This window comes from Cygnus olor, chromosome Z, assembly GCF_009769625.2.
Source record: "Cygnus olor isolate bCygOlo1 chromosome Z, bCygOlo1.pri.v2, whole genome shotgun sequence".
NCBI classification, from domain to species: Eukaryota; Metazoa; Chordata; class Aves; order Anseriformes; family Anatidae; genus Cygnus; species Cygnus olor.
Window position 1 is genome coordinate 26,101,729 of NC_049198.1, and position 16,797 is coordinate 26,118,525.

A 16,797-nucleotide genomic window follows, 5' to 3' on the forward strand; every position below is an offset into this window, starting at 1 on the left:
GCGGGGAAGGGGATGAGGGGAGCGCCTTCCGCCGGCGCCTCAGGACGGGGCGGCCTCGGCCCGGCCCCGTCGGGAAGCAGCGGGGTTGTCTGTGGTATTTTTTTTTTAATTTATTTTTATTTTTTGTTGTTGTTCAAAGAATGTACTTTTCCCTGCCTCCCTCCTTCAAGATCAGAAAACGGTTTGTGCTTCGCTGATCTGTAACCAGAGGTCTGGAGCTCGATTTTACCGTGAGTGTGGATCGTGCTATGGGTTGTTCTGCTTCATTGGTTGCAAAATCATTTGGGAAATGTGCTTTGCGTTTGTAGCCGCACAGTTATGCTGCTGCCTCATAAGGCCTCATAACTTGTATTTATAGATCTGTTGATGGTTTAACCTGAAAAACAGTAACCTAACTTGAAAATGAACCCAGTTCCGTAATAGATTTCTGTAGAAGCATAGTTACGTGTTTTCTGTTGTAAGCATTTGGTATGTTTGTTTATTTATTTATTTATTTATTTATTTTTAACAGGGAACAGTGTGAGACACAGGAGCCAGGATGTTGAGAACTGTGAGGAAACTTCCGATGAGCGCGTTGAAGTTAACAAGTTTATGCAGTGAGGTAAACTTTTTTTCCTAAATTTTGATACTTTTTTGGTGAGCAAAAGAAAAAAAGTAAACATTTTCTTTCAGTTGGAGTTGGTATCTGAACAGCATGAATGAATTCATGTTGAAATTGGGCTTCTCATGAGTCAGAATGGGGAAGTTCTATTTTTTTCTAAACCTTTTTTAGACACGTGGTTTGAATTACATAGCATTTTTAACTGTTAAATTTGAATTACTTAAACAAATACTTACGCATATTTAAGATACTGTGGCTACTGTCAACTTGTTTTGATAATATCATAGATTTTTACAAGAATTCCCAAATGATACTGGGTTTTTGGATACTTGGTTTAAACAGTGACATTACTATCTTCATACTTTTGCTTCCAACTAGGTGGCAATTTGAGTTTATGTAAATATCTAGTGAATATCAGTTCCTGCAATATCTTATTTGTATTTAGATCTTAGTGTATTTAGTCATTACTTACGCTGATGACTTTTTTTGTATTCTTTGTTTTCCTTCCATTTTTAGCATGCCTGTTTCAGGAAGACAAAAATCAGAGTCCTAAGCCTGACATGGCAGAACACCGGTCAAAGAAACTACAGTTATTCACCAGGTATAAGTTCAAAATATTTTGTCATTTCTCTCAATTTAATTTATGACTTAGTAGTAGGAATTCATTTTAAAATGAGTAAGATAATTTCTAAGTTTTACTGTGTTTTTGAGTTGTTATTTATAAAATTCATGTTTTCAAGTGCAGAGCAGTTACTAGGATCAAGGATTGAAAAGAAATGCTTTGTATTTCTTCTGTTTTCTCTGTAGGTGTACAGTATAAAGACCTTAGGAAATAAGAAAAATTAAACATAGAGATGGATAAGAAATCAGGTCAGCTGTGAAGTGTGCTAGAACCCCTGTCCAATTGCCTGAAGTATTAATTGGTTATCAAGTCGCTGATGATAGCCAGCATGTTGAACAAGGGGTAAAAAAACAGGAATCTGTGATTAAAGAGAAGGAAGTTCTAAGTTATCATTAGTCTATTTTCTTCGCAGAGTTAGGGTAAAAGAGAATAAGAAGAATAAGATACCTGGTAAACAAAATTTCAATTAAAAGGAGATTTTACTGTTTTTTGAGTAGCAGCACTGAGATAGAATGGAATTCAATTGATGCAAATTAGCATTAGGAGTCAGGCAGATATTTTCCCGCAGTGTTTTAAAAGAACATGGAGATGAAAATATTGGTCACTGGTGGGTAGCCAACTTCTATTTAAAAACAAAAATATTGTTAATGTATTTAGCCGCGTGTATGTTAGTAAAAGTCTTAATCTTCAGTCGTGTACCTGAGGATTAGTCTTAACTCAGTTAAAAGTTGCTAATGGCAATAAAGTCTCTGTGTATTTTTTTTTTATTTGAAGTTGTCTGCGCAGTGTCCCTGTTGCCTACTGTATTTATCCCCAGTTACACTGTGCCGAATACCTCAGTGTGTCATGTGGAGGCGGAGTTTTGCTCTCCACATAACTTTTTATCATGACTTAGACAAGCAAGAAGACTCAGACATACTGATGTGTTATTATATGTGTTATTTTAGAAACTGGAGGGAGAAAGGCAGTGCTAGCTGAACCTACTTGGAGGTGTTTGTGTTGGTGTGTTTTCTTTTTTGTGAGTGTGTGTTTATGTGAATGGCTAGCTTGCAACCTTGTTTCTTGTAAAATCAGTCTTTCTCTTCATCAAGATGCAAACTAATGAGTTGCCTCTTTAATGTTATCTCTAATAAAAAGGATGATATGTAGATGATGAAGAAATATTTAAATACACTTGAATTCTGTTTGGCATATCTAAGATAAACTAGAAAAGTGAGTTACTGAAACACAACATATGGCTTGAGTAACTGAATTATATATCAGTTTCATAAAAATGTAGCTTTGCAGCTTATTTTCCAAGTAAATAATGTGTGAGAGAGGAAGTATCTTTCAAGAAAATACAAATTTAAAACTCTTCTTAGTCTAGGTCAGTTTGCTTTCTCCCCAGGAAAGATGTTCAAATTAATTTCAGCATTGCAATTGTCTTGAACTGTGGCATGTTTTGTTACGGCTTCTGCAGAGTAAGATTTTGCTGTTCTGATGATACTTTTCTGTGTTGGCTCTTTCATGTTGTTTCTAAGCTTTGAAGAGTTTTGTGTGTGAGAGAGAGCAAGAGAGTGAGAGGTTGGTTGCAGTTTCTTTAGAAGTTTGAGATGGGTAGGGATTAGGGATTGTCATGAGTTGTGGCTTTGTCTGAATAGTTTTTGGCAAGCTTTTTAGGAGTTTTCTTAAATATACCTGATTTTGTTAAAAATCTGTCACTTCTGTGTTGGTATCAGTCTGACAAATCTTGGTTTTGTTTGTTTCCAGAAGATGTTAAATCTCTACGTTCTGTCATTAATCCTCATATATCCAGGTATGTCATGCCAGCTTACTCTCCCTACGTAACTGAGAGCAAGGGGAATTGATGTGGTACAATATCAAGGGTTGTTGCTGTTCCTGTTAATTAAGTGCATGCTCTAAATAACAGTTAATACTTCCTTAGTTTTAGATTTCTGACGTTTTGGTGTAAAATGGCTGTTAGTGTCAGAAAGGTCTTGGATTGGTAAATATGTGAGTCTTTTGTTTATAATTACAATCAAAATTGGCCTTTTAGAGAAGCTCAAAGTCCACGGTGGTCACTGGTATGTAAATGGGGGGGAAGGAATTTCTTGTAAACTGGACCACCACCGCGGGCAGGACTGCCTACTTTGTGTTTACAGGATTGCTTGGCCATAGAGATAAGGGCCTTCATAATGAGGACAAAGTAATGAGGGGCTGAGTTGTCAAAGGAATGGCAGAGGGATGAAGCTCTCATGGGAGACTACCTCTGTCATTCAACTGCCATTAATGGTGAATATGGGGGCTGACCACAAGCCTGTGATGTGCAGTCAGTGAAGTAGCTTTGGTAGCCTCCAGGCAAGGTACTTTGGAAAAGAAGATTTGACTGAACAGAATCAGAGACAACTTCATGAGAAAATGGTTGCTAGATTTGGGGCATAAAGAGTATATATGCAACGGACTGCTTTGGTCACCAGGGCTTAGGGATAGGGATGGACAAGAAGGTAACAGGGCTGTTTCCCTCTGTGGAGAGGGCAGATGGGTGTAGAACGAGGTGAAACTACTACAGAATTGAAGCATGTTAAACTGTTTCTATACTCTCAAATATTACCAATCTGAAGAAAATTCGCCATTTCAGTGCTAAAATGCTTCAGAATCGGCATGTACGTTATATCAGTTAAGCAGTAGGGGAAAAATGTTATTCATCTTGTGTGATTCATCTTCATCATAATGGATATGAATTGTTTATGCAAGAGCCAACATCACTGGAAAAAAAATACCACAGTAAAGGTAATGTATTTGTTTTATGCAGAATCCGCAACATTGGCATCATGGCCCATATTGATGCAGGGAAAACTACAACAACAGAGAGAATGCTGTATTATTCTGGATACATAAGAACACTTGGAGGTTAGATTTTATTTTTTTACTGTTTTATTTCAGTGGCTTTGAGAGACTTAACAATGATAGCAATCATACACAATGCAGTTAGAAATTGCTGGTAGAATTTTTAGCATAGAAATTCATTGTATCAAAATTATGTCACAATAAAGTGAAATTATAATGCATTTTCTATCATGTCCTAGCATGGTTGCACTTACATTCTAAGGCAGTTAAGAGCTCACAGATTCATTTTTTTTCTTTTATTTTTAGTGCACTGTGATTTTCTTAAGATTTAATCAGAAGCTCTCCTTGTTTTACATATTGTTCATTGGCTGTTTTGGGAAAGCTGTTTCTCCAGTTCCCTTTTGATGTGTCAGGGAACCAGATTACCAAAAAATAACCATTTATTTTGGAAGCCCTAACACAGGAAGAATTTCTTGCAGCATCAACTCTCTCAGAAATCATCAATATTGAAAGGATCACAGCAGCCTTTATTTATTCTGCCTTTTGACCTTTTAAATTTAATTCTGTTTTCTCTACTGTATATGAAAGTGTTAGAAGATATTTGGCTAGTGGATCGATTGAACTTGGTTCAATCACAGGCTTGACTGCATCTTTTTTTATTAAAAATAAAAATAATAAATTTTGTAACTTTTTTTAACATAAGTCTACTTTTAACTTAATTAAGTTTTAACTATTAAATTTTAAAATATCAGGTCATATACAATGAGTGCAGCCAGTCTTTTCAAAAGTGTGGTTTGTTCATGGTTTTGGACTTTGCTTTATTTTCTTAAGCTTCTCACGGCGTCACTTTAATTTTTAAGTTTCTACACAGTGTTGTTTTTTGATTAATAACATCAAATGTTGTTGGAATTGTTGGTCTTCGACTTGCAAAGCATTTGTTGCTTAGACAGGGAGCCTGGGTAAATGAGCTGACATCGTTCTATGAATTAGGGCAGTTTTCATAGCTTGTACACGTAGAAAAGGGAGACTATTTCCAAATCTCTCTCACCATCTTTATTCCAAGACAGCTTCAGCCTTTGAGTGATTTAAACACCCAACTGTAATTCTGCTTTCTGTTCACAGATGTTGATGATGGGGACACAGTGACAGATTTTATGGTACAGGAACGAGAACGTGGTATTACCATTCAGTCTGCTGCTGTTACTTTTGACTGGAAGGACTACAGAATCAATCTGATTGACACGCCAGGTACTATGCTTTAGTGGTACTCATCTTACTAGGAGGGAATAGATGAGGTGTTGCTGTGCCTAGGTCCTAGTTTTGAATATGGTGCAATATTTAACTGATTGAATTGATGCAGTAAATAAACCTGTACTGAGCTGTGTTGACCTTGATGAATTATTGCTTCCTGGAGCCTGGTCTGGCTTGTTTAAAGTTAGCTCAGGTACAGTCTGTGTGTTTCAAGGACTGGTGGGTATATTTCTATGAAAGTGGAGACAAGGTCATTTTGACATGTTTTTGAGCATTAAAAAAAAACCTGTAGTGATCTGTAGATGTTGCCTGTTTCAATTATGACAGTCGTAATTCAAATTATGAGTTTGAATTCTTTCAATTGTTTTTTAGGCCATGTAGACTTTACACTGGAAGTCGAGCGTTGCTTGAGAGTGCTGGATGGAGCAGTAGCAGTGTTCGATGCTTCAGCTGGCGTTGAGGTAAAAATGACTGGTAATGTTTTGTTTTGTTTTCTTAATGACTTAAAAAATGCTGAAATAATAACAATAATACATAGATGTTTCTGTATGTTATCTATGTTTGTGCTTTGTTCAAAATTGAGCTTCAGAAAGCTGAACATTTTAATTTTAAGTTATATAAGTGTACAGGAATTTCTCTGCTACCGAGAAGAAAATAAGGAGGATTGCCACTTAGGTCTGTTTTTGATTTTTGTAGGTTTTTTGTTGCCTTTTTATTTTTTTTTATATATAGATGCAGATTGATATGAATGCTTCTGACTAGCTCTATCGCTAGAGAGAAATGAGTATTTCATTACATGATTCCATGTAAAGAAATGAATAATTTTCACCCAGAATTTCTCCCTCCTCAGTGACCTATTTAAATATGCCCATTGGAGCATAGTGCCTAAAAGGCGTAGGCAGGCTGGAATTTGAATTTATACCATGCATGGTTCAATTCTGTAGAAAAGTTTCATGTTTTGAATTCAGTGTTCAGTTTACGTACCATCATATACGAGCCTGAACCCTTCCACACCCAACAACAAAAAATGACAGCAGTGGTTTTGTGTTTTTTTTTCTTTTTTTTTTTTTTTTTTAATATGTGGGAATTTCTTGCATTATTTCCATGTATTGATAGGAGACTGCTTCTGAACCGGAACTGATTTTCATACATACCAGTTTCAACTTTTAAATAAAAATGACTGTCGCAAATGGCTCAGCAGTACACAAATTACCAGTGTAACCACAGTAGTTTTTGTGTTGGTTGTGTAGCAACAAATATGTTAGCTAATGTGTACTTAAGTCTTGGCAATAAAGTTTTAAGCCTAAACATTACTGAGTTTCTTTCAGCATAGATCCCCTGTAGCACCTGTCTTCTCTCTGTGTTACCTTTGGTATGTTCCTTTGTGCCCTTAGTGGAGGAGGGGAAATGGTGACAGCTGAAGGAAGAGCTGTGACGAAGTTGCTTGTGAAGTTCATCTACTTTGCTAGATAAGGGGGTGTCATAATGCCTTCAGCGCGGTTCCCTTCTCTACTCTGAACTCAGTCCCTCAGCAGAGGCAGTATAAGATGAAGAAAAGATATTGGGGAGTGTATAGTTCAGCTCTTAGTATTAATGTTGCTATTTTGTGTCTTTGTGTAGGCACAAACTCTGACAGTCTGGAGACAAGCAGACAAACATCAGATACCACGAATCTGCTTTTTAAACAAGATGGACAAAAACAGGGCAAGGTATTTATACAGTTATTTTAATCACTGTTAAAAACCTTGTAATAGAATGTATCTAATCAAATTAATGTTGTTCTGTTAAGCACAGAGATAATAAATTATGTTAGTATATACTATACATATCTTCAATTATGCAGATGCATGTTTTTGTGTAATCATAGGAGTAATTTTTACAATAAATAAGGAAAAGTAAACCAATTTTACTGTATCATTAAATTTATTGTAACTTAATATCTGTTGTTTTGATACAGCTTTACGTACGCTGTTGAGAGTATCAAACGAAAGTTGAAGACAAAACCTTTGCTTTTACAGGTAAGCTTAGAAATCAAGCTTAGAGATTTATCTGCTTTTCTTTTGAATGGAACTTCCTTCTTAATTTTCTGCAACTCTCTAATTCTATTTGCAGTTGCCCATTGGGGAGGCCAAGACTTTCAGAGGACTGGTTGATGTTGTGACTAAGGAACAAATAATTTGGAAACCTACTTCTGATATGGATGACGGAAAACATTTTGAGCAGAAGCTGCTGCTAGAGACTGATGATCCCAACCTGTTCCAAGAAGTCCAGGATGCTAGAAATACCTTAATAGAACAAGTAAAGTTCTAAAGTAAATAAATAATACATTTAAAACTGTTATTTAGAACAGTAGAAAAAATTAAGCTGAAAGGGACCTCTGGATGCATCTAGTGCAGTGGTCTGCTAAAAACAGGACTAACTTCAGCATTAGATCATGTTGTTATGGGCCTTGTTCAGCTTAGTTTTCAAGGTCTCTAGGGGTGGAAATTACCATCTCTCTAGGCAGCACATCCCAGTGTTTGATTGTCCTTGTAGTGAAGCGTTGTTTCTTTTTGACCAACAGGAATTTGCCATGTTGTGAACTATGGCAGTGCTTCTTGTCGGTTCCTTGCGTGCCCCTGTAAAGAATCTGTCTCTTTTCCCTGAAACAGTCCCACCACCATTTCAGGCTGTAGGTAGTAGGAGGCAGCATTTAACATCCTTTGTTTTCCTCTTTAGATGAGCTTTTTAGATGGTCATCTCTCTGGGTCTCCAGCTGCACTCCAACATACCACCTTAGTAGTATTCCCCTGGTTTTCTCACCATTTATCAGTCTCTCTTGTGCGAGGGAACCTAAAATCAATGTCTAAGATGTGGCTTCACAAGTGCAAAGTAGAGGGTGGTAAGTCCTTGCCTTGATCCACTGGGTGTACTCCTGCAGTATGCAGTTAGCATTTATCACTGCAAGAGGACACTGCTGACTTAAGCTCGCTGGTCCAGCAGGACCCTCAGGTTGTCTTCTGCAAAGCTGTTTCCTAGGTGGTTCATCCCCATTCTGCGTCAGTGCATGGATTTGTTTTGCCCCAGGTACAAAGTTCTGCATTTGTCCTTGTTGAATTGATTTCCCATTTTCTTCACTTAATTTACATCTGTCAAACGTGTGATGGCAAAACACGCTAGATATAGAGAGTCAGACTCCCTGGCTGCACAATACATGTACAAAATGGAAAATACTCCTTGCGTCTTAAAATTCATAAAAGCTAGATTTCGTATTAAGATGGCTAACATGGAATCTTTTGCTATCTTAGTTGTGAAAAGATACTTGGGACATTCACATGAGGCCTGGCACATAGGGCCCAGAAGCTGTGGGCTATCCGTATCCTGGAGTGGCAGCTAGAAGCTGGATGGGATGTCACGGTCTGTTCAAAATGACACTAAATGCTGTGCTAGAGGCAGCTGAATCTCACCATAAACCTTGTTCCAGATCCATCCAGAAAGTCCATGATGACTTATATGAGATAAGAAGAATATATTTCTTTTCCATAAATTGTCATACTGCAAAGCTAAGAAATTGCAATAGAAACATGATCTACTTGATACTAAGATCCTAACAGGTTTCCCACAGATGAGACAGTGTAGAAGAGGTGAAGAATGGAAGAACAATAAAGTAGGAGTTAACTGCCTGTTAAACAGTGCAGAACATTTGAAATAGTTTGTCCAGATTGCTTTTCTCCTCTCAGCTGGCATTATAAATCCCAAATTGTTCTGTGTGATTTATGTAATGATACAGAAATGTTGGTTGCACTTGAGAGACTCCAAGCAAGATTTCTCTCCGATTAAAATGAGTTATCTTGCATTCTGTTTGCTTTTATTCAGTCTAAAACTGCAGTTGCTTTTATATGGCCTACAAATGTAGTAGTGATTATATTTGACTCTATACTTCTATAAATGAAAATATGGGAAGTTTACCAATTACATTTGCCTGAGGCATTGATCCATTTTGCTGGAAGACCTGCCTTCCATGCAGCTTTGTAAAATGTTGTGCGAGTGCATAGACAGAGGATGCTGGCTTTTCAATTTCCTTTTAAACATCAGTTAGAAGGATCCATTTAGTATTGCATCAAGTTCAGTAAAACACATATACAATCTGGTTTTCTAAATACACAGGTTTTAAATGGGAGTGTTATTATTCGGTCTGTCCTTTTAAAAAAATTCTTCTTAGTTGGAAAGCTTCATAAAACAGTGTTGGTTTTGTTTGGTCCCATCCCGCCCCTTTCCCCCTTTGGTTTCTAGTCCCTTCCTGAAGCAGGAAGAGGCAGGCCAGGAGTGTTATAATTGAGATAACTTTGTGTTCCTAAAGTATTTTTTGTCCTGCTTTCTATTCTATTAATCACAAATAATGTAAAATTTAGTAGTTTGACTACTAGTCATATTGTAAGCTTGCCTTTCATTTGACTAAATTAATGCTTTCCTTTATCTCTTAAGTATATACTATCGGCTTAATTAGACTTCAGAATGAATTAATTTCAGAAATCATTTCAGACTTCTGAAATGAATCATTTCAGTATTTTGGTTAACTGCTGTCATAGCCACTAGAAGGAGTGTAGTGCCTTAGGGTTGTAGCAAGTGTGTGGTAGTGCAAGGGTGTATCTGAGACAATGTTTGAAGAGTATTTAATTATTTTAAAGCTAATTGGAACAGCTTGAAAACACAAGAGATCCCTTGGACCTTTGAGCCTCTGACATGAAGGTCAAAATGCTCTGAAAGCTTGCCTATTTCTTTGCAGCTGTGTCTGTTCTCTCACAAAAGTTAATTGCTGGTTACTTCAGACTTTGCCTTGTTTACAGGTCTGAAATATATTCAGTTGTATCCTTGTGATGATACTGTATGGCTGCAGGCTTTTTCAGTTTCAGGGAGATGTACAAGCATTTTCTTTCCTGCTGATGTTTTGTCTGACAGCAGCTTTATGAAGTTGATAATCCTCCACCCACCCCATGCTTTCTTGAAACCTTTATTTGCATAGATTTCTTTGTAAAACTGATTCCCTAAAGGCTCTTGCTTTTTTCTTCTGGGGAGATTTGTTCTGCAGAAGTAGTTTAAGAGCCCTGAAACACTGGAAAGGACTGTAAAAGCTTATCCTATCTAGCATATGCTGTCAAGCAGAATATAATTAAAATCTCACTTCTTTTTTTTATTATTTAACAGACTTTACATAGCTATTACAATAGTTACATTATTGTTGAGAGAAGGGTAAACTTTTATTGTTTAAAAGTAACATTCTGTAATATAAAGGAAGGATTTTATTTTTTCATGTGAAAAGGCTAATGACTTTTGTAAAACTGCATCTTCAGTATTGCTTGGTTTGAGTTTGATATCCGGTGTCTTTAAAGTCTTGATTCCTGTTCTGTTTAGCTGTATTTTCTAAATAACTAAGACTGGTGACTTATCTGTGAAACTGATATATACCAAATAGTAAAGCAGAACTATTCTGTTGAAGGTTGCAGATCTGGATGATGAATTTGCTGAACTGGTTCTAGGAGAATACAGTGAAAATTTTGACCTACTACCAGCTGACAAGGTAACTTTTACCTTTCATTATCTATAAATAAGTTATTACTAGCTGTCATTCTGAATAGCAGGGCTATTTATCTTTATTTTTTGGCACATGCAGATTATGATTTTGCGGATGTGAAATTTTTAATCAACAAATCACTAGCACTTTGAATTTAAGACAAAGTACATTCAAAATTAGTATGAGTTATATCTGATAGTGAACTAACAGTGATTCTCAAACATGTTAGGCAAAACTACAAAAAAAAATAGTTTAACCTTTGTTAAGGATGATTTTTATTGACAGTTAGGCTGGTGCAAAAGACTCTAGGGAAAGGTGAATGGAATTTCCAAGTGGAGTCAACCCAATTTGTCTGAGCTCCTGATTCTTACTAACAAAAGTAGCACTTCAGTTGCTGTAAATTAGTTGGGCTTTCAGGCATTGAATGTTGAAACTGGTGAAGTAAAACTTTCCAAATAAAAAGGAATATTAGAAAAAGAACATGAGCAGATGTGCCTTGAATGTTTAGAAGTCTTAAAACCAGTGTCTTCTATGTTAGCATCTAAACATTTGGATATGTGGTTCATTTGGAGTTGGGCAAGTGATGTGACGTTTGGAAACATGCTTCTAACTTTCGGGGTTTTGTATTGTTAAATAAATACGGGACTGTGCAGCAAGTACGGGAAGTGGTACACATGGGTAGTCTTGTTGACTTTAATAGGGCTTTTCATGATTCAGGCTGTGGTCCTGCCTTGCTGTTTACAGTAGCAGAGCTGACCTACGTTTCTATCCAAAACATTTACCCTTTTAGTGTAAAATCTGTTGTTTCAAAAGAAAATTTCTTGTGTTTGTGCTTTAAAATTAACTTCTAGGTACACAAAAACTTCAAATATTTTTATAATAAACAAGCACTAAAAATAAACAAACTAATTAAAAATTAAAAGCAAACAAAACTGGTTTTGGCAAACCGAACTATAACTTTACCTGCCCAGTATGGATTTAGAGCACAATGAAGTGACTTTTTGTAGGCGTATTTAGGAACACAATCTCTCATGATCTGATTGGAAAAATGGTAACCTTGCTAAAACACTTTAATGGTAAAAGTGAATGAATGATTCTTTTTTTACTATTAATATCATATTTATGCTTGTCAAGTTTGTGTTGGAATACATGGCCTTTCACAGTAAGGTTGCTATGGAAGAGTGGCTTACATAAATAAAATGAGAACTTAAATATTGTCTGCACTAAAACAACAGAACATAGGAACTCCTACAAGTTGAGGAGTGGAAGCTGACAAAACTCATCAGCAGTGTGACAGTAACTTCTTTAAATGAAAAGACAGACAAAAATAACTTTTTTTTTAAATCCTGACCTTGTGAAGCATTGGGCACTACTGTGTGTGCAAGAGGAGTTGCTGCAAGCAGTTCTTCCCCTTCCCATTGGAGGCAGAGAAGTAGCTTAGCTGTACATCACCTGATCATGTGCTGCAGGTTGCAGTGCCCTGAGAGGGCAGAATGTACATACAGTCTGTTACTCAAGACCAATGTGGGTAGCTAGATTCATGTTTATGACCTGTTGTGTGCATTGCTTGCCATAGCCCAGTTATTCTCAAGCAGTTGCTGGAATCACTTTCTAAATGCTTATTGCTAGCTGCAAAGGCTGCTGATTACATGATAATGATTTATATGTCAGTGGAGTTTTAGTACACTGTTGAAGGTCTGTTGGTTTGTCCTTGTGCTTTTTTACACACTGATAGACTCACTGATAGACAGACACACTGATTTAATGAAGTGAAAAGGCACTCTTTACCTGTAGTAAACATTTTATTTTCTGTCTTTCCTTTTCTAGAAATAAAAGGAAAAAACTAAATGAGCTTGTCATTTCCTAGGTATGTGAACAGTGAGCAATATCTAAGAGCTGGAATGCCATTTAAGGTTAAAGTGTGGTTTGTATGTTAACAGATTTTTTTTTTTTTTTGCAGCTACAGTCTGCTATACGCAGGGTCACACTAGCTCAGAAAGCAGTACCTGTACTCTGTGGCAGTGCATTGAAGAACAAAGGAGTACAGCCTTTACTGGACGCTATTACTATGTACTTGCCTGCACCTAATGAGCGGTCATATGAGTTTCTGTGAGTACAATGAGAAGGGGAGGGTCAGCAAAAAGGAAAACGAGTAGGAGAGCATAAAAGGAGAAAATTAAAAAAAAAAATTAGGAAACCATTAATATCTTTAAAAATGCTTACTGCTGTTAGATGTTAAATAACAGTAAAGATGTACAGACTTGATATACTCAAGTACTGAACCTGCTCTGGCCAATGCTACTAAAATTGCATGTATTTATCTCCAATTGCCAAACTTGCAATTTTAGAACTTAAAATCTATTTTTAATCTGAGGATACCGGCATTTTACAATGGGGGTCTAGGGATCATCTCTAATATTGCCTGAGTTATATGTCCTCTTACGTATTCTTCTGGAGCTGGAACTGCTTAGGTTAATATACATTGTATAAATTATTTTTTTTTATTTGTTTGTTTTTTAAAGAAAAATCTGCCTCTGCTAATACTGCAACTTCTTAAGTGAGTGGGTATTTATCTAAATGTGAGCTTGAAGGATATTAATCCTACAAGTATGCTTTTTGTTGTGGTTTCTGTTTTGCAGGCAATGGTACAAAGATGACCTGTGTGCCCTAGCGTTTAAAGTACTTCACGATAAATGTCGTGGACCACTGGTTTTCATTCGTGTTTATTCAGGTTCACTGAAACCTCAATCAGCTGTATATAATATTAACAAAAGCTGCACGTGAGTAAGAGTAAGATGTGGTTTAGTGTAACATCGTAATGCCTGGTAGTCATGAAATATTCAAGAATTTCATTTGCAGGGAGAGAATAAGCCGTCTGCTCCTGCCTTTTGCTGATCAGCAAATTGAAATACCATCACTAATGCCTGGCAACATTGCCCTTACTGTTGGGTTAAAACAGGTAATTGAAAATCCTTGATTCTGAAAGGAAGCTTGTTTCACTAGTGTGCTTTCTACTTCTGTGATACTGTATCTCAAACGTGTTCTTGTCTTGATTGTTGTGAAATATATAAGCTTGCTTTATTTGAAGTATACATGTACTTCCTCCTAAAATGAAAAATTACAGTGTGCAAATGTTGGTAATTGACCTGGGAGATGCAGGGCTGGTTACGTGGAAAGAATTGAACATTGAAGCTGTAGGGTTCTGACCTTGTGTTCGTTCGTATTGCAACTCTCACAGTACCAATGCTGTGTAATGCCATGGAGAGACCTCAGTGGAAAAGGGGAGTGATGTTGCAAATAAGTTAACCAAAATTAACAATTTAAGGTCAAGTATGTTTTTTTCATACTTCTGTTAGATGGCTTACTAGTACAGTGTTTCAGTGTCTGAACAGGCTGCATAGGTATCATTTGTACAGATTTTCTAAAATGTAACCAATTTTAGCATGCATAGGCAAATTTCCTTTTACCAACACTGTCCTTTGTGGCTTTATATCTTGACTAATATGTTAGATTTAAAATCTAGTGAACAAGACAAAGAAATATCAGTCTAAGCTCGAGCACGTATTTTCTTCTTCCAGATCAGTCTAATTATTTGAGTAGAGAAGTTACAGTAATCATTTATAAATCAGTGGAGTGTAGCGCAGATGGTTTTGAGGAAGAGAAATGATCGGCTTTTGGTTTCATTTTCATGTTCCCTCCTCCCCCTTCCTGTCACTTTTGGGTTACTGGGGGTTGATATATAGAGTGCCACTGGAGATACCATAGTGTCATCGAAGGCTTCAGCTGTAGCTGCAGCACAACGAGCTGGAAGGGATACTGGGAAAGAGCGGAGGAGTAGCAGTGACGTGGAGAGCCTTCTGCTGGCAGGTGTTGAGATTCCTGAGCCTGTCTTCTTCTGTACCATTGAACCTCCTTCAATGGCCAAGCAACAAGGTACAATGTAGATGTGTAAAAGTATTTTAGATTGTGGTTGTCAGTATCCTGATTTTATTATTACTTTAACGTTTTTTGTGTCAGGGAAAAGTATTAACTATTCATTTTGAAAGAAGACATGGGGGCATTTGTCTCCTCTTTCCTATCTTACTATCATGCTTAGTTTTGCTACAGTCATGCAGATTTGCTGTTTTTAGCATCTCTGAGTACAGTTAACCTTGAACTGTCTTTTTCAGTCAGCGTTTGCTGTTATACGCTATAGCGTAAACTCTCCACTTAGCAAGACTTTTCTGAGTATAGTTAGGGTTCACCCATGCGGTGTGATCTTCAATCTTAACTGCCTTTCCCAGAGAATCTGTACCAGAAAACCTGGTTGCTTCACTCTTTGAAAATACACCCTCCAACACTCTGTATCTTCATTCCAACAAAGCTGAGCATGGCTGAGGGTGAAGGGAAGGGAAAACCAAGTCCTACTGTAGCATAGTGGAATAGAGCAAGGCAGAACGTAGATTTGGAACCACCTGCCCACAGGCCGAGCCAATGGGTTGTAAAGTGTCTCAGTTGTTTTTTCCTCAAAGTCTGCAAAATGAATAAACGCAGTTTCATCTGTGAGTCTGTTATTTTGTCACTGCTTTTTTATAGCTGCTTTCTTTTGCAGTTGAGCAACATAATGGGGAATCACAAAAAAGATTGGCATTTGAACCTTTTATTGTTGAGCTCTTCTAAATAGGTAGATAAATCATATAAGAGTTAGTTGACAATTTTTCTCATCTATAAAAAAGGAGCAGTACTTTTTACTGAGTTGTTGAAGCACTTACATGTTCAATTATGTCTTTATGCAAGTGCAAAATATGACTTGGAAAATTGTATTCTTATGATTAAATTTTAACAGTTATTTTCAGTAAGCCAGTATTTTCAAGTGAGACTATAATTTTTTTATTTGAAAAGCTCCTTTCTCTGAAAGTTGCACAGAGTGTTAAGCTCTTGCTTGGTGTCATTAAATTTTGCCATTTAAGAAGTTAAATCAGTCATGGAAGCTTTCTTTAGCATGCAATTAATTTATTGGAGAGAATAAGAAGTTACAAGTTGCTTGTAATTTCATTTGTCTTTGTCTACAAAAGATATGCGTCTCCATGGTCCTTTTGGTTCCTTATGAGAATAAAATATGACCCTAGGAGGAAAGTGATGTTTAGGCTTTATTCTGATTCTCAAATTACTGGAGTCTCTTCAGGTATAATGTTTGATGTTTACTTACAGACTTGGATAATGCATTGAGCTGCCTTCAGCGTGAAGATCCAAGCTTGAAAGTGAAGCTAGATCCTGACACAGGACAAGTAAGATAAATCTCCTATTCATCATCTCATAGTCAAACTTTATTTTAGAACTGTCAAGACCACCCTTCGGTTAGTTGTTTGTTTGTTTGTTTTTTAACATATTGAGATTCCCTTGAATGAGAAGGACTCTCTGAATGTCTTCATATCATGTACAGAGCTGTGTGCCTCAAAACAAACTAAAATCGAGTCATGTGCACTTTACAGAATAAAGGAGGTCATCCTGTGCTCTGCATGTTTTTGACAGTTCTGTATGAGTTTAGAAGAGTTTGAATTATGTACTCTCTAAGCTAATGTAATATGTTCTTTTTTTGCAGTGGTCCTACAACAGTAATTGTTATTTCACTTAGGGTGTTTGGATGACTTAAAGTAGTCCTGTTTTCTTCTCTCTAGGCTCCTTAGAATTTGAAATACTTTTAAGAAGCTATTAAAAGCCTGTGAGTCCTTGTTTAAACAGCACTTTAAAAACTTGAAAGGTTTGCAAGATTTTCCACCTCTCTCTTTCGTCTTACTAGACTATTCTTTGTGGCATGGGAGAACTACACATAGAGATCATTCATGACCGAATCAAACGTGAATATGGAATAGAAACTTACTTGGGACCTCTTCAAATAGCCTACAGAGAAACCATCCTAAATGCTGCACAAGCCACAGGTAAAAGGAGTGAATGAGTGAGTGTAAG

The 16,797-nt window shown here is 36.8% G+C and overlaps 1 protein-coding gene across 5 annotated transcripts in view; it reads left to right on the forward strand.

Annotated features, from left to right (window-relative positions):
* The window catches only part of GFM2 (GTP dependent ribosome recycling factor mitochondrial 2), a 20,582-nt gene continuing 3,785 nt past the window's right edge, over positions 1-16,797 (forward strand). For 3 of the 5 annotated variants that reach the window (XM_040542011.1, XM_040542014.1, XM_040542015.1), the window contains exons 1-17: positions 90-230; positions 512-601; positions 1,118-1,202; positions 2,973-3,018; positions 4,015-4,112; positions 5,172-5,297; positions 5,673-5,761; positions 6,921-7,009; positions 7,258-7,318; positions 7,413-7,598; positions 10,777-10,857; positions 12,812-12,960; positions 13,491-13,631; positions 13,711-13,810; positions 14,595-14,784; positions 16,042-16,118; positions 16,631-16,769. In XM_040542011.1, coding sequence (XP_040397945.1) covers positions 539-601; positions 1,118-1,202; positions 2,973-3,018; positions 4,015-4,112; positions 5,172-5,297; positions 5,673-5,761; positions 6,921-7,009; positions 7,258-7,318; positions 7,413-7,598; positions 10,777-10,857; positions 12,812-12,960; positions 13,491-13,631; positions 13,711-13,810; positions 14,595-14,784; positions 16,042-16,118; positions 16,631-16,769 — 1,720 coding nt within the window. In that variant the 5' untranslated portion in view covers positions 90-230; positions 512-538. Of the gene's footprint in view, positions 231-511; positions 602-1,117; positions 1,203-2,972; positions 3,019-4,014; positions 4,113-5,171; positions 5,298-5,672; positions 5,762-6,920; positions 7,010-7,257; positions 7,319-7,412; positions 7,599-10,776; positions 10,858-12,811; positions 12,961-13,490; positions 13,632-13,710; positions 13,811-14,594; positions 14,785-16,041; positions 16,119-16,630; positions 16,770-16,797 lie in introns of all 5 variants that reach the window. The other 2 variants (XM_040542013.1, XM_040542016.1) reach the window with 2 other exon arrangements.